General features: G+C 37.2%; 1 protein-coding gene across 5 annotated transcripts in view; it reads left to right on the top strand.

The window, feature by feature from the left end:
* The window catches only part of NPAS3 (neuronal PAS domain protein 3), a 634,054-nt gene that overhangs the window by 575,589 nt on the left and 39,639 nt on the right, over positions 1–18,826 (top strand). For all 5 annotated transcript variants that reach the window (XM_086613173.1, XM_086613175.1, XM_086613176.1 and 2 more), the window contains one exon: positions 574–692. In XM_086613173.1, coding sequence (XP_086469299.1) covers positions 574–692 — 119 coding nt within the window. The remainder of the gene's footprint in view (positions 1–573; positions 693–18,826) is intronic.

Here is an 18,826-nt window from a genome sequence, read left to right on the forward strand (position 1 = left end):
ATATGTGTCATTTACTTGAGCATTTTTGCCTTCAGGCAGCTCAGTGCTTTATTGATAATAATTAACCCTCAAGTAATGGGGAAACCAAGGCACTCAAACCCAGCAGTGACTCACCCTAGGTATCACTGTTAAGTGAGGAGTGGGGTCTAGGGAATAAAAGGCTGCAGAATTTGAAGCCTATTTCAGCAGACAGAATTGCTACCTCGGTGAGACTTCGCCTTTCACAAAATGCTGAAGAAGTCCCCAGTTTTTAAAATGGTGTCATACCCTAACAAAATAAAAATAACTCCAGTCAGAACAAAATTGTATAAGAAAGAGTTAATGAGTAAAATCTCTGTTAGAAATTCTATGGGAAAAATAACTTGAAAATGAGACTTACTGAGTATACATATATTTTTCAATTTTTTTTTTTTGCTAAGTAAACATTTTCTAAATGAGGTAAATTGATTACAACACTCTTAGCATCCATCAGTCATTTATTTTTAGTGAGTTCAAGGATTGCACCTGAAAAATAACTTAGAGGGTATGTATAAAATCTGAATTATGTGTATATGTATTTTTTCTATTCCCTAGTGGAATCTACAAGCCCCAGTTTACTAACCACTGACAACAGTCTAGAGCGCTCTTTTTTCATCCGAATGAAATCTACACTGACCAAGCGAGGAGTGCACATCAAATCGTCAGGATACAAGGTAAGGGTTGCACTGTAGCATGAAATATCGACATCTTTAAATCATGTTCGTCCGTTTTCCAGGGCCACATTAATAGACAGAGAAAGGAGCTATTTCACATTTGCATATGTCTCATTCCTTTTGTTAAAGAATCATTAATACAATATTTTCAGCCTGAGGTTTGGCTTTGGTACTACACCTCCATTAAGTTGTTCATTATTATGATAAACATTGGTGATAACATCATGCTAGCCTTCAAAAGAGCAATACTTCCAGAGTAAAGGTATATTCCACCAAAGAAGGTGAGTCAGAGTAACATCACTTTTTCCATAGTGGAAAATTACTGCTCATTTCGTTAGACAGTTAGTCATCTTTGGGTTATGTTTTTCCCAGAGAGGTAGGATTTCTTCATGCAGACAGTATGCTAGAGCTATTTAATTTCACTGCTATTCTGGCTGAAGGAAACAGCAAGCCACAACGAGTACTTTTCCACCATTTTTCTTTCATTGTCTGTCTGAGGGGCATCTGCTGCTGGAGATCCTATTTGCTGGATTTCAGACTCTTTTAAGATATGAAAGTCTCTTGTTCCTTATCAGCAGTAATCTCATTTTTCTTCAGTCATATATTGCTCATAGTGCCTGTAGCTATCAGTGCTTTTGCAGTATACTAAAACTAGGAGGAATAGCACATTTTTACCATTGTCAACTTGTGGAATGAAATATGTCATCCATTAAGTATTATACAAGATAAAAGAGTCGTGCAAGAAAGAAAGTCTGAAAATGTGTGTGTATTTAAAGAAGCCGCTTGTCAACATTCATTTAAAAACTTTGGCAAACATTTTTTTCAGTTTTCAGAGGAAGATTTAAAGGAGCTTTGAAGTAAAATTTCTCAAATCGCTTTTTCCAAAAAAATCTCTGTGAATATAGCATCGAGGTAGTCTACCTGAGCAGTAAAAATCTGGTAGAAATGTCTTCTTTGCAAGCAAATGACTGGGAGTCCTTCTGTTGGATAGTTTCTGGATCAAGATGATTAAAGTAGTTGCTGATGGAAGTTTAGGTCCAAATCAGTGGTTTCTTAAGGCACCGCAGGTTTTGATCTGTGTGCTGCTTAATTGTCAACACCTGAAAGAATGCACTCAGTAGTTGTTCATGCTGACCAGTTTACAAGTCTGAGGAGGTATCAAGACCAGGGATCTTACTGGTAGTCTCAGGGGAAAGAAGGCAAAATGAATGAATGAATGAATGAGTGAGCAGGTCATTGAATTTGCAATAATTTTCATGATTAGGTATGGCTAGACCAAAGTTAGATTGGCAGAAAACTTGCTTTTGCTGCAATAGTAACGGGAAAAAATAGAGAATTTGTCTGTGGATTTCGTAGTCTGATGTTTTTGGGCAGATGTAGGTAAGAACAAAAGGAAGATATGTGAGTGACTTTGGCGTTTTCTTCTCTTGGGCTCCTGACAATCTAATGTTAGTCCAGGACCAGAATAGGACATACCTAGAATGGGCTGGCATCACCAGGTGGGTTTTTCACTCGTAACAATACAGTTTTTGAAATTCACAGTAGACTCTTTACTCAAAAGAAAGGCACAGTAATGTCTATCATGTAAATACAATTTCATTTCTCTTTTAGACCTGCTGATGCCTCATGGAATCACTGAAGACCATAACTGAGATGTCACAGGTAGAGCAGAATGAATTTTGAAAGATGAGACATAATTTTCTAGCCAGCTTTTCCTAGACACAAAGAACAGATAAAAAGAAAAAGTATGATAGTCACCAAAACTGTCTGTAAATAAAACACTTGGTTTTTTTCCATGAGGCATCAGCAAGTCAGCATGAGTAAACAGTGTGCAAGTCCTAGGCAGGTGTAAATATAGATGAGTAGTTCTTCTGCTTTTTGATGTTTTCAAGGATTTTGTAACTGACAGTGTTTGGCCGAATTCAGCTGTGTCCAGCCATACGAATTGTTCTTTGACAGTTTTTCAGAAGCATGGTTATTAGCACTGTATGTTCCATGGAATGATAATTATCCACAGCCTCAGTGAGCCCCAGAAAAACTGTGTATTCATTTTAGAAGAGTTAGATCACGTGAATGTCTTTTTAACCTTTTATTCCAGGAAGATTCACCTGGAATTTGTTTAAACGTCATTCTCGGTGTATTAGACAATCACAGTAAAACACAACTGCTATAGTGAAAGTCATTCACACTTTTTGGAATGTTACCAATTTGTTCATTGATTTCTAAAAGTCCAGTACTAGAGCAAACTTAAGGCTTCTAGAATTTGTTCAGGTGTATATTTTATTAAAATTAAGAAAGATCCATGAGCCCTATAGATGCACAGCTATAAGAAATTATCAAAGAGAAGAATAGTTACATAATATTGACAATGCTCATGGGAATAGCTGGCTACGTTCTGCATCAGAGGTCCCTGGAAGAACTCCAGCACTTGCTCAGGAAACACTATGCCAGCGGGGGTCAAGTGCAGCAGAGTTCCTGTGCGAAATCCTAGTGGAGCAGATTGACTCAGGAGCGACTGTCTCACACCTTCAGAATACCACAGAACACTAAATTTTCCCTCTGCAAAAAGCAAGGGCTCCTGGCTCACAGCTTCCCTTGAGCTCTTGTGTCATTGTGGGTGGGTAACCCTCTTGAATCAGCATACAAGCATTCATCAGGGCCAGTGTGCTGGGAACTTCTTATATCTTATGTGAGTGAGGTTTTAACTCTGTCAAAGGTACTCAGTTCCCTGTGGATTCAATCCTCCAGCAGTGACAAAATTTTTCATCTTTGTGAAGTGGTTGTGTCTTGTTCCAGACTCTTACTGCACTCAGAACATCTCCATTTTTTTCCTCGCATTGAGCACTGCTGATGAATGTTTTCTTTAGAAAGAAAATGATTGAGGTGGTCCACAAGATGCTTAGCCAATTTTCAGAATGAGTGATCCCTGCCTCAGGAAAATCACATAAAAATGAAAACAGTCAGAGAATGAGACTGATTAATCATTCCAGTTGATCTAGTCAGGACTAATTTTCTATGAAAAGAAATGTTGGAACAAACACTGATAGACTTACACATATGTAAACCTCAAAGAGATGTTGTTCCAGATCATTCTGACGTGAGATGGACCCTGTTTATGGTCCCTTCCTGGACTGATTTAATCAGGCCTGAATTATACGTGAAGATGGAGATAATCTTTTTATCTCCTGAATTATCTTTTTTTCCCTGAATTATATTACCTTAAAAGTCTGAAACAGGAAAGCAGTTACATGATCAATCCCCCCTCTCCCCTTTCATTGTTCCCCAGCACCCTCCTTGAATTGGATTTTCCTGTTCTTAATATTCTTAGGCTCAGAGCTTGCAGGAAAAGAGTTTACATACAGTGCTAAAGTGCTGTTCGTTTTTCAATGAGTAAATCTAAAAAAGTCAAATAAAACATAGTCAGCTGATAAAACATAGAAAACAAATAAAAAGAAAAAAATATACTCCCATTCACTGCAAAAAAAAAGAATGTATTACCTTTACAGCTGTTGTCTAAGATATATGATGCAGAGACTTACTGTTTTTCTCTGCTGAAAATGTATCACATCTTTTTTTCAATTTTTTTCATCAATAAAAGATAGTTTTGGAGGATTCAAATTTGGTTAGCTGTGCCTCATACATCAGTTGCTGTATATCAAAATATTTTAAATAATATTTAAAAATCCATCGAAGTGTTTTCACAATTTTGTCTTTGTAGTGTACATGAATTCATCTTTTTGTTTTGTGTAATGGTACCTTTCTACCAACTAGTTTAAAATTAAACATTTTCTGAGACGATGCTCTCAGATTTTCCATTGAAAATCGTAAAGTTAGTATTCTTTGATTGCTGATTTTGAAGACGGAAATCTAAATTTCTTGTTGAAATTTTATATCCATTACAGTTCTATTATCAGACTTTTTCACACTATTTCTGCCTTTATTCACAATTTAAAATTAATAATTTTTATTTTTTCTTTTTTTAGAAGAACTTCAAGAGTTGGGCAAGATTTGTAAATCTGAGTTATGCACTTTAAGTAGGTGCTATTTTTAGCAGAATTTAGATTGTTAATCTAGGAGGTCAAAAGAACCAAAAACTCTGTTGAAGAGACAAAATTGTGCCATTGCACTTGCCTTGTGATACCGTTCTCTTGATTCAATCCAAATTTGAAATGATTGTTTCCCATCTAAGTGGAAGATTCACCTGGAATTCAGAATCAAGATGTCTCTATTCCAAAATCACTTTAAGGACCCAATATATCATGGGCTTGCTAAGAACACAGCAGAAGACCACCTTCCATTTCAGGGGAACAGGAAGGAGGAAGAAAGAGAAGGCAGCTGGTTTTTTTTCAGAATAGTCTAATGATTAGTATATTTCTCGGATGTGGGCTATGTTAGAGTCAGATTTAATTCCCTCCTTAGCCTGAGGGAATTCACATATCCCACTTTCCAGCTTGGCCTAAATTTTCTTCTCTTCTAATATTTTCCCCCCTTTAAATCTTTTCTGACAAGCATTTTACTCTACCAGAAAGGTATCCTGACCTTTCTCTGTAGGAAGAAACAAAACTGCAGAATTTAGTATTTCATCACATGGCTACTGCCACACCTCCTTAATTGAGTGAAGAAGGAATAAGAAATCAACATCAGGAAGCATTATGTGAAGAGTTTTCTAAATGTCAGTAGATGCATTCCCCAGACTTTTCAGCACTGGGAAGACTTAAAGGTAATTTGTCAGAGAGAAAGAACTGATCGAGAATTCACCCATGTAAATCGATGACCTTTTAGTCAAAAGGAAGTCTCTTAGCTAGTAAAGATGCAGCATTACTTATAAAAGAACAAAATACTAATGGGCCAATCTGAGTCTTATGAAGTATCTACTTGTAGATATAAAGATACGGTTCAAGAAAAGATGGTCTGCAACAGGATTAAGAAGACCAGAGTTCATTTTATGCCTTGCTACAGAGCTGTGAGATTCTATTAGGACAGCTGTCTGGAAAAGCTTGATTCACACTCAGTATGTAAATACATTAACTAATTTTTTAAAAGTGTCCAACAGCTACTAAGTCCTCCTTCTCAAAAAAACATTTTCAGGGCTGAGCATCTTTTAAACAGGATTTATAGCAGTGTTCCACCATCTGGAGACATGCATATATATTAGGCATTCATTATTGCAGTAGCACTAATTAAACTAACCCGCTAGTATTACATGAAAGGCCTTTTTAATAACAGTCTTCTTTAGAAGAAAGATTTGAGTTTTGATCATTCCACATGATGACTATATGTGTAGTATTCCTGACACCTGTATCAGGATCTTTTCTCCTCAAATATTGTCTTAAATGTTCATACAGCTTCAAAGTTGTGATTTTGTTGCAGCATGTTCCAAACTCTGTAAATGGGAAATCACAAACTGGATTCTGAAAGGGAAGGAAACAGAAAATTGAGCAAACACAGAATACTTTCTGAGAGATGTTCTATTTTCATGAATTCTGTTATCAAAGAATAAGTTATATAAAAAGATAATATTGTCACTGAATTAGCAGCAATTGCCTTTGATTCTGATCTTTAGGCAGTATAATTCTGAAGCTACCTTTATTGAAAATCAGTGGATATAACAGTGAAAGAAAACTATGAGATCAAGATTTACTCTGATACATAATAAAATACTCAAAATAGACAGAGATCAGCTGCAAGACAAATCTGGTATTCTGTCAAGAACCAAGTTTTATTGAGTCATAGAGATACAAAATGTGTTGCATTTTCATAAGTAGCACTAATTATCTAGATGTATGAACTAATAGTGCAGTGTGAGACTTGTTGCAGTGTTAATAAACAGAGATCAGTGAGTGGGATGAGAACAATGAGATCTCACCAGAGCGGGAACCAGAAAATACCTTCTATTACACACTGGGAGAAAGGCATCGTGCCCCAGGTGGGTCTGCCTACTGAAAAAGAGAGATCTTCAGTCCACAGAGTTTTCTTAAGTTTTCCACCAATGTTGTCTGCCACTGCTTATTGTTAATGATTGGGAATATGCCTTATGTAGGAGCAAAGAAAACCACACAGTGCTCTGTGAAGAATCACCAGCCAGAATTTGCTCTAGGACAGACAGACAAATGCTGCTGCCAACATCTCTGCTACACTTGGCTGTTTTGTGACTGCTGCCAGTGGATGTTTTGGCCCACTTCCTTTTCATAATGTAAACATTGTGTTAGATTTGGAAATGCAGATCACTTCCAACAGTTCAAAGTTTTTGTCCAAAGTATACTTAGAAAAGACAGTAAGCTCATACATGGAAAAAATCTAACTAATACTAAGCTAATGTAGATAAGTACATCTTCTTGCTCTTCAGCAGATACTTGCAGAAGCAGTATGATCTTTCCACTGGTAAAACTTTACAACAGTCAATGAAATTCAGAACTAAGATGAAACTGAATGGAAGGTTCTTAAACTTGCATTTCAGTGAATTTTGCATTTAAGACAATTTATTTCTCATTGTGTTTCTCACTATTGCACATCATCTTGATTGGTAACATGAGATCAATAGCTATTGAATAGGAAATATGTCTTGAATTGATAGTCATAAGGGTATAATCCTGACATCTTATGCAAACACTTATATGCATTTAGCTTTTGTAGAACTGTGATGGGTTAACTGGAAGGAGAAGACCACATTTTTGCAAGACAGTATTTTTCACTGTTGTCTCTACAAGTAAATATTTTCTTGAAAAACTGCATGAAAATGCTAAACAAAAATATCTTCCTTTCAAATATATCATTCATGTGTAACACAGTCACCAGGAAAAAGCATAGTTGTTGTACTCAAGGAGGTAAAGCTGTGGGTTATCACCTGTTTCTACAGGCACTTCACAAAGGAAAGGCCACAATCAAATCCGTGCATGTTCTTTTGAATAGCTACAGTTGTACAGCACATTCTACATACCAGCTACACGAGTTGGGTCTCATTAATAAATTGTTACGATCACATGTTCTTTGAAATTTAAAAAACAATAGAGAAAATCTTTTACAAACAGCTGGAAATATTTAAAATGCTATTTAAATATTGTCATTATGAATTACTTCCCTGAAATTTTTTCTTCATTAATTGTGGTATTCAATACATGCTGAAATGTTAGCTGCCCACCGTTCATAAGGATCAGACTGTTTCTTTGTCCTGCTAAAGCTGAATCCTTTTAAAAGTTCTTTTTTTTCCTGCTCCCTATTCTTCATATCTTCTTAGTGATATAATAACTGCATTAATTTATTTGCATTGTGCAACAATGAGATAAACACTGAATTATGATTTCACCTCATCATGAACCTGGAAAAGCATCTCCACTTCTCATTTATTTTTAACTCATAATTCTCTTATGGTTTTTAAACTTTCTTTTACTTTTTGTACAGGTTCTTACCTGCACAAAGCGTTATGTTTTATTGGATTTTTCCTGTTGCTTTTAATATCATTTATATTAATGAACGTACTTTTGCAACACTCCTCTGAGGCTGGAAAGAGCTGACATACCAGGAGATCAAGTAACTTGCCAAAGATAACAATGGCTGTTTGTGTCAGAGCCAACTGTGATTACATGCTGTACTTCATCCTCAGCCTTTCTTCCTAGTGCATGAATATTGTCAAATCATCTTTGTGTTCCAGCACATCACACTTCATTTTCTCAGGCTGGTACTGCATTTTGATGGTTGCCCTGAATAGGCAAAATGAGATGCCACATAAAAAAAGTACTCAAATCAGTTGTGTAAAGTTTAGCAGAACCTTCACAGAAAACCCAGAAAAAGATTAACTCCTACTCTCAACTGGGCTGTTGCTGACTGTAGAAGAGCTACTTCAAAATGCTTGTCCTCAGAAAGAAAAATAAGCAATGTACCAGCAGAGAAACACATTTCCCTGTGCCTTGCATTTAGCCCAGGGGAGCTCCCTGAGGATGCTGCTTCTGCCACCTTCGTGTGGGAGAGGAGCAGAGCTGGCGGCATCCACCTCCTGGGCTGGCAGCTGTTTTGGCTCCTTGCAAACTTTGCCCTTCTGATTTCAAAACAAACAAATTTTATAGAGAATTTTTTTTTCCATTTGCTTAATATTTTTTCATACTCACCATAGATTTCGCCACCCTAAAGACCTGCAAGTTTTATCAACTCGTGTGAAGCAATACATGTAATAAGCACACGTAAAAGTGGCAGGGAATCATTATGCACTCTAGCTCTTTATGTTTGGACCAAAGTGAAAGTATTCACAAATCAGAATGCCGCATTCGCTCACGCAGATAGTACTATTTTGCAGCTGCTCTTCACTGATTTTATACATGAATAAGTGGTTACAAAAGGTTCAAGGCCCATCAGTTGTTCAAAAGTCAAATTTTTAAGTATAATTTGCTGTCATATGAAGCAAGATTCCTCTGTACCTGCTCGTTTGACAGAAGAGGAGAACAAAGGTACAGAGCATTTCAGTGATGTCCATCACCAGTATGCCATACGTGAGGTCAGTAGTCGAACAAGGCCCTTCAGATGAGACTTTCATTCCCTGTAACTGTTGGCTTAATCTGGTGTAATGACTTATAGATAGTGATCTGGACACTGATTTGCTGTTTTTACCTGCTAAAACAGAAAATTGATCATGAGTATTTCAGGCCATGTTTCCCAGAAAGAGTTCGTATAATATAAATGTCCTTTTTCTTTATTGTCCACAGTGCATATATGCCACTATATAACAAAATAAACCATTTTACTTCTGTTTCTAAATATTTAAGCATGCCCTTTGATTTGTCTGTTCGATACACTGATACTAGCTGAAGAATGGCATTTGGTTGAGCCTATCTGCTTTACCCTATGGAGAAGGCAGAATATAGATGTTTGGTGGGAAGAGTTTCAGTTTCTTCTTTTTACAGCATCATTAGGAAGCCATCGTTCTAATAATAATAATTCCCATTTGACATCATGGAGGTAAAAAGAAATCACTGCTGACATCAAAAATGAGGTGATATTTCAGCAGTATTATTTCACTGAATATAAAATGGAAGTCTTTATTACTCCCAATGCTTTTAAAGAAAGCTGAGCAAGGCTTATACTGACCCTAGAGCTTATATACCTTAATGCATCTATAACCAGTATGAAATAAGAAATTTTAATTGTTACCGCTATATTTTTTGCTTGTCTCTCCTTAGAATCAGGAATTTTGTGCCCACTTAAAGGAAAATAATCAGTATCTGAGAATAAGCTTGAGAGAGCACAATTATCTTAATTTTCTCCATTATTTAAAATTCACTCAAAAGACCCCAAAGAAATGAGAACACCAACTGTATTACAAGAAGTGGTAGTTTTCTTACAAACTTCCCATTGGAGCTTTTACTGGGAATCTATACAGACTGCATAAAGAGGTCTGAGCTCTGAAGAAGTTACTCCGAAGAGGGTTACAAGTTTTATTCCACTTCTTATGGATAGGTATTTTATACTCTCTAAACTTCTTGCGCACATTGCTGTGTGAATTGCTTGCCATTAAAAGGACACAGCCAAGGTCTGTGTTTTCCACGTTTTCCATTTTTGTTTGTGATAACACATTAGAAGCTCCCATTCCTCTTTCCTTTGTAAAGACATATTCAGTTATAATTCTAGTAGTCTTTGTATATTTTTCCGTCCTAAACCAAATATAGCACATCAGAGACTCTATCCAAATATACTTGGAAAAGAGTGTATCTGCCAAAGTTTGGCAATATTTCCTAAATTTGAGATCTATTCTTGGTCTACTGCTGGGGTTTTTTTGTGGTTTTTTTTTTTTTTTAATTTAGGGAACATATGAAGAGTAATATAGACTGCAAACAATTAGAGCAACAGGATGCAAGTTCAGTGCCTTTAAAATTGACGATATTGTTCTAATTAAAAGAAGGTTCAAGAAATATGGGTTCTTCCCATGGCTTCACTGTACAGAATTGGTCACATACTTGCAAGTAGTGTCTCCTCTGTATAACAAGAAATGCCTGATCAAATTGTTTCATAGTTTTTTCACAATCAGACTTAAGAAACTTTTGCAAATTTAATTGCAAAATGTGGTAGGATCATCACATTATTTTGTTCCAGGCAAATATGTTTATAATAAAGCAGTCACAGCTCATCTGCGGTTGAGTTTCTGCTTCTCAGTTATTCTCAGAAAAAAGATCTGAATTCTTACAGGCGTGCATACATTTAATAGTTATAAGCCTTTAAAAAATCAAAATTAGTAGTTATCAGTTACAGTGAAATGTAAATCTGAAATGAATGCTGCAGGTTCAATGGAAACAGGTCTCATTCTACGTACAAATATTTTGGGCATTTTCCCCAAGAATTTCTGCATGCATGAGCTGAATGCTTAGTTTTATTTCACGTGAACTCAATAAGCCATTTCATTTTTGACATATTTTGGAAGGTCCAGGCATGTTTTTTCTCTGAAATATTTGATACATATTTCTGTTCTTGAAAATCATTACCTTATTAGCCTTTTCTTTCTTTTCTCCCTGCTCAGTTGCTCAGAAATGCATATTTTTTCCTAATTGATCAACTGCTTTCAGTTCTTGCGATCTTTCACATTGTTGTGTTGTTATGAAGACTATGTTCATTAAGTAAGTCCACAACTAGACTGTGTTTAGGAGATACCTAAATGCAGAGCCCTGTTTTAATTAGCTCACAGGACGTCGCTGAATCCAGTCTGGCTCTGCCAGTTACATGCCCGGGGTTAGGAAAGGGGCACTGGCCACAGTTTTTCCTGAGGTAGCAAGGAGCTGATTCACAATACATAAACATGCATTATGGGTTGTTTTCAGTCACTTTATAGTCATATGCGTTCATAAATTTTGGTATGGTTGTAAGATGCAGACTTTGATGGTACAAAACTCACAGAAGAGCTTTAGATCACTGGAGCAACCACAGACGAAGTTTATGTTGACAATTTATCAGCTCTTCTCCGTCAAGGAAAATTGTTTTTTAGTGCCTGCCTATTAGCAATCACATGCATATTATGAAATTGAGTTTTGGGGAGGACAGCCTGCCATCTGTCTTTTCTGTATTTTTTTCACAATGCATCATGCTAGAGTTAAAACTTTCTGTGCTTCAAAATGGCGTAAAATATGAGATGTCTATAATAGAGACACTTCGAAAGAAAAATAGACTAAGTAGAAATGTAAATCTTTATAAACTTTATAAACAGGCAACTACTGATGCTATACTTTTATGTTTTAGCTTCAAGTGCCCTCCACATTTTCCTCACACCGTAGTACCCACCATGTGCTCTTACTCTAGATTTCTGGGTTTCTAAACGGATAACTAATTAATATATATCTCAAGGAGTGTGAGAATGCTTTCTTCATAAACTCTTTCTGGTTCAGAGTGGGGTTTATTTTTGTGAAATGGGACTGCAAATGCCTGATGTGGAGAATGAAAAAGATGTGTTCAGTTTCTTTTCTGTGTTCTGATATGCTAAGATTTTATCAATAATATTGTTTTCCTGTAAAAATATCTGCCTCAGAGAAAATCTGCTGTGTAGCTGTCAGGATTAGACCTCTCAGAATATGCCTGTGATGATTCCGTTAAATTGATAAAAACAGAACGCTCTGCTATGTAGAAGGATTGCTGAAAAGAATATTCCAAGGCCCTTTCATGTGTAACGGCACTTGTATGGCAGTACGTTTATTGTGCTATAAATTCCATCACTGATTTTGACCATTTCGAATTGATTCTGCAGTAACTGTAAGTAATGAACCTTACAGACAGAGCCAAGGAAAAAAAAAAAAAAAAACAACAAAAAAAACCCAAGCCAATAAACTTGTGACTGTAGGAATACAAATTGTAGAGTTCATTTAGCCTCAGTTTTTATCAGATCATGCATCCAATACCCCACAAAGCCAGAGAAAATATATCCAACAAAATATACAGTGCCATAGCCCTGGCTTGCTTTAAATTTAGCAGCTAAACCAGACAGTCAATTATTCGAAGCACATGTTTGTACGAAATGTCCTGTGGATTTCACCTGAGATTTAAGGCAGGTGCTCAACATAAGTGGATGACAAAACAGGAGAAATTATAATAAAAGTCACTTAAACAGAATAATGAGCCAAATCCTGAGCTGTTTTACATGGTCTAAGCAGTACCAGGCACCACTGGATTTCATAGGGGTGTAGGTCGATGTGCAGTGGGCTACTAATGAGTCACCAGCTCAAAATATGTAAAAGTCTCCAAAATTTACATGTGTTCCTAGCCTTTGCCTCTCTTTACTGAAAAGTTCTACCAGGATGTGGTATCTTTTCCTCATGTATCTTTAACGATCTCGTAGATTTTAACAGAGAATGTACGTGCTTGCTGAAGACGGTTTTAGCATGGTTTTAAAAAACATTAAAAAAATACTGTTCTAAGGCTTTTTACATTCATTTTTTAGATTTCTGTTGCATTCTATAGGAACCCACTGATCTTGATTTGTTAACTAGTGTATACATTTCTCACAATCTTATCAGTTGATGCCAAGATCATTTAGACTCGTTTTGCAAATAGGCCATGGATCTAGTCCCGCTAAATTAGTGGGCTGGTCATGTGATTTAAGCATATGTGAATGTACACGTATGTTCTACCCTTACTTGTTACATGAAAAGCTAACTTCAGATTTTTTTACTCAACTGCTGAAAAGACTAAAGTTTTCTTCTACATAGTTTTCCCAACATTACAGGAGAGAGAAACAAGGCCATGTTTTATTCTCTATGCAAAATTAAATAAATGCCTGGGTTGGGTTCTGACAAGCCCTGCAGCACTTCCATGCATCGCAGCTTGCACACTCATGTATTTTACAGTCTGCATTGGGTGCTGAATTTGTTCTGTGCGTCTTCTTGTACCTAAGTTTGGAGATTTATCTGAACCACTGTATTGTCTATAAGAGATATTAAATCCCCATTTTGAGATCAAAATGCTTAGGTCTATTCTAGCCTTATACATGCCACAAAGAAACTCATTATCTAAGGCATATTCCTTGGTTCCCTATAAAAACATCTATTTTGTCAATTTGTCCAGGTTACAGCAGCAGCCTGAATGACACACAGAGGACAAAAGACATAGTCTGAGGCTTTCAGTTAAACACCAAATATGGTGAAAGTCATAATAAAATAATGAGAGTTGGGAACCCTATTTTTTCTATCACTCTCTGATGTTTTGTGTTGCAATGAGGAACACTGTGAGTGAGCTTGAGGTCTTGTGAATAGCCCCTGGTAACCAAGAGCAAAGAAACCTTGCTCATTATCTCTACTCCCCTTCACAATAAACATTTCAGCCATCTTAAATGAGTGTGACATGAAGGGCAAATGAATGGCTCTCATTCCAGATGAGAAACACTCGACAGCTGAGCAACCTGAAGGTTGTGGTGAAAGTACAGATCCTGTGACCGTTGGATGATGAGGCAAGCTTACCTTTATTTCAACAGGATCTCAGGTGCGTCATACCCCTAAAGGAGAGATTCCCGGCCTTGCAGAGGATAAGTCCTAGGTGCTCAACCTGACTTTTGGTTAGGACTGCAGTGAGTGAAAGACAGAGCTATTCTAATTTTTTCTTGTAATTTTATGAAATTACATAGAAAAACTTAGTCAAATATAGGGAAAGGTTCAGTGTGGATTGACAGATGGCATGCAACACCCCTACTGTATCTCATTTATAAATATGATTGATGTGTAGGTAATTTCTTGGTAACCTGTTTTTTTTTAAAAAAAAAAAAAGTATTCTAAGTAGTGAGTTTGTAAAAGAAAATTAATCTCTGCATGTTAAACTTGCCAACTTTTGAATTAATTGCATGAGTATAACAATCAATTAATAAATGTTGAGCAAACAACAGAAAATCAGTGAATTAAAAATTACTAGATTGATTCCAAGTGCAGATAAAGCAAGAGGCTGCCATAATTCTTCAGCATAGATTCAAGAACACGAATCTTGTCTCATCAGTTCTTGCTCCCCATTCATCCACATCTGGCATTTAAAACAATGCTGTTTTATTGTGATTTTTTACAAGTAAATTGCTATCTATAATCTAGCTTGCTACATTAAGTGTATTATAGAGACAAATCATAAATAGTAGTCCATTTGTAGCTGTCACGGAGAAGGTCAGAGCTTTGCAAAGACCATTCATCTGCATGTAGATTAAAAGTTTTTTCTTCAAAGAGAAATCACATACCTGGTTTGGGTGGACTTCAGCTAGTAATGACAGTAACTTTTGAAATACCCCCAGAAACCCTCCTCTCCACAAAATTAACGTAATTTTGGGTCACAAATCTTTTGGAGTGATTTAACATGAAACAGATCTCATGACTGAATATTTCTGGGCAGATTTGATTCGATTGAAAGTATATATTTATATTTTTACATTCTTTAAAAGTTTCAAGAGAGGCTTAGGATGGCACTGGAGGCTCTACAGATCACACGTCTATGGAAAGGAGCTGGAGCCTGAGATCCAAACATTTATGACCTATTGCTATCACTGCCACTGAACACACAGCTTGTATGTCTCTATTAGTTTATCAGTTTTATTTCATTGCGTTTCATAGAATTGTGCACAATGAGTCTGTATACTCATTTTTTGCAGAAAGTCGTACAGAGCTTTGTTTTGGGAAGGACGTCTCCTAGTAGACATGTTCCTTTCATATATGTTAATTTGCAGTGCTTAATGTAAACAGTAGAGAACACCTTCCTTGTATCTTAGCACAAGGGAGCTCATAACCTAGAACAGTTCTACTGAAACTAAAACAAAAATAGAATTGGTAGACATCTGAGTAAATACAACATGTCAAGGAAAAGTCAAAGACTTTTGCAAAGCTTTCTCAGGGAGTGAGCAGGCATGTCTACAGGGAATTTCCATTTCATACAGAGTAGCTGCATTTCCAGCATGGTAACCAGCATGGTCTCTGACCAAAAGTCTGAAAGAAGTTAAGCTGCCAGTGGAGGGGGAGGATTCTCTCATGGATAAATAAGTGCTTTAAGAAACAAAAAACAAGAATGGTCAGTTTTCTTCATTTAAGTGGTCACTGCTGCTTTTACACAGAGATTGCTGTTAATGGGGTCTTTGGTTCTCAACATATTCATAAATTATATGGAAACCAAGGTGAACAGGAAAGTTACAGTGCTTATTGGATTGTAAAAATGTAAGTCTAATCATAGAATCATAGAATCATAGAATCATAGAATGGCATAGGCTGGAAGGGACCTTAGAGATCATCTAATCCAACCTCCCTGTCATGGGCAGGGACACCTCTCAACTAGATCAGGCTACTCAAGACTCCGTCCAACCTGGCCTTGAACACCTCCAGGGAGGGGGCATCCACAACTTCTCTGGGCAATTTATTCCAAAGTCTTACCACCCTCGTACTGAAGAATTTCTTCCTAAGATCTAATCTAAATCTGTTCTCCTTCAACTTAAACCCATTTCCCCTTGTCCTATCAGTGGACACTCTTGTAAAAAGTCCCTCCCCAGCCTTCCTGTAAGTTCCCTTCAGGTATTGGAAAGCAGCTGTTAGGTCCCCCCGAGGTCTTCTCTTTTCAAGGCTGAACAATCCCAGCTCCTGCAACCTGTCTTCGTAGCAGAGGTGCTCCAGCCCCTGGATCATCTTTGTGGCCCTCCTCTGAACGCGCTCCAACAGATCTATGTCTCTCTTACGGTGGGAACACCAGAACTGGACGCAGTATTCAAGGTGGGGTCTCACAAGAGCAGAGTAGAGGGGGAGAATCACCTCTCTTGACCTGCTGGCCACGCTTCTCTTGATACATCCCGGGATGCGGTTGGCCTTCTGGGCCGCATGAGCACACTGCCGGCTCATGTTGAGCTTCTCATCTATAAACACCTCCAAATCGTGAAAAGTAGCACAAGAACTTCTCGATTCTGTGTGAAGGGGCTATAAAATACTAGATAAAATTCAGTTGAGGTAAATGTAAGGTAATACACCTGGGAAAAAAAGAATACTGGCTGTATATATACAATGAAGAGCTCTGAACTAGCTGTTACTGCTCAGAGAAGATACCTTGGAGTTGTAATGGGCGGTTTATAAAAGGAACAGATCAGTGCTCAGTAGTGGTCAGAAAGCAAACAGAGGGCTAAGAAATTTTTAGGGAAGAAATTAAAAATGAAACAGGAAATGTCATTATGCCACTGTATAAATCAATGCTTTTGCTTTATCTTGAAGACTTGTGTACTTGTTGTTCAACTTCATTTCAAAAGGAAAATCGTAGAACAGTGTAAAAGTGACAACATTGTGAAACAACTAAAATATACCTAAGAGATTCAGCTTGGAAGAAACATGACTAAGGAGGCACGTGATAGGAAACATCGGTGTATAGAGAAGGTGAATAAGGTATCATTTTCTACAGTCTCTCAATATGTAGGGTGGGGAACAAAATTAAAGTAGTAAATAGCAAATTCAGAACAAGCAAAAGGAGGTACTTACTGATTCCAGAGTTCAAGCCTCAGGGCACTATGAATGCCAAAGCCCTACCAAATGATATGCCTGTACCTCAGGAAGTCCTGGGAGAATAAACAAGGGAAATGCCAGTAGATGCTTCTCTAGTCTGATACTCTCCCTTAGTCAGCCAGAGTGACACATTGAGGATGCTGATCTAGACAGGCCTTTGGCTTGGTCTGCTACAGCCACTCTTCAAGACACACAGTTGCTTCTCTGGAAGGGCTGTCATGGTATGCCCTAGCCTTCTTCTGCAGCCAGAGCCTTTTTAAGCCGCCTTAGGGCTTGGGGCTTGCAGTTTAAATGCCAGCTACTTTCTTAATCAGGACCGTGTGAGACCTGTTTAAAACTGTTCAAATATAATGCTGAGCACATTCAGAGAATTACTGAGACTAGATGTTGGCAGGCATGCCGGAAGACTGTTGCCTCCCATCCTACTATCATTCTTTTTCATCATCTGGATGTCAAGGCATAACTAGCCACCTGCAGCAGCTTTTCTGAAATTTGCAGTTGTATTTTTCATAAAATCAGCTCATCTGCTTTGCTCTATGTTTTCCCCTTCTAAACTGGAAGTTGTAGTTTAGATTCATATAAGTGTCGTTGACACACATTCTGTTGTCCAGGATCTTTCAGTACAACTTGTGTGTTTGTATACAGCCAGTGGAAATTGTGTCATGCTAGAGGAAACCAAGCAAGCATTAAAATAAACAAAATGGTTGTGTCTCTGTGTAAGAGACACCATTAGCACAAGCAGAGGAACCTTGATGTTAATAAAATTCAAATAGTAGTTCTCAACCTTTTCCATAGTGTGTCCCTGCTTTACTGTGAGACAAACTCAGATCTTTCCACCCATTTAGCTACAAAATAAGGAAGAGTGAATATGACTTTTTTTGACTACCTTCTGAATGAATTCTGGGGTTGCAACCCCAGGTGGAGAACTTGCGTGGAACATAAACCTTACTGCCTTAATCAAGACTAAGTTGGGGAATCCATTTCTATATTTACAGACAACTGCATTTTCTACGTTATTTTCTCTGTGTGTGGGAAAAATGCATTAATATCGGATATTTTGTTTTATCTAGTCCTTGCTTACTGTGCAGAGAATCACCTAAGGTAATTGTTGGGCTGCTAAGAACTACATCAAATAAAATAGTAGGGAAAAACAAAAGAAAAAAACCTTTATTTCTCCCTCCAAAGAGAGAAATAAAGACACTACATCTGAAGAATACTTATTATTGGTTGTCTTTAGTGCAACAAGATTTTATTGTCTTAACATACAGGATTCAGGCTAACTTTTAAAAAAAAAAAATCTTTCCACCCTTTCTGTTGCAGAATTATGTAGCCAGTTCCCACTTCCCACCACCTCCTAATATTCTGATAAAATGCATTGGAACTGATGCAACAGAAGTCCTTTTTCAGATTTAATTTTTACTGCTGGTAGGAGCACCAAAGCTGTGGAATAGCGAACTCCGAGTTTGCTCATGGGCAGGGATGACAATTCCTTTATTAGAACCCTGCACACTTCAATAGCTAAATGCTTTCAACTTTCTTTAAATGGTATTAAGGAAAAAATATCCTCAAGGCATTATTTTTAAAGGGAACTTCAAACATTCCGTGAGGAAAAAAAAAATAAAACACAACACATTTGAACACCAAGGGATTTGTGGTGGAAAAGCTGTTAAAGTGGGG

Source organism: Tauraco erythrolophus, chromosome 6, assembly GCF_009769465.1.
Source record: "Tauraco erythrolophus isolate bTauEry1 chromosome 6, bTauEry1.pri, whole genome shotgun sequence".
NCBI classification, from domain to species: domain Eukaryota; kingdom Metazoa; phylum Chordata; class Aves; order Musophagiformes; family Musophagidae; genus Tauraco; species Tauraco erythrolophus.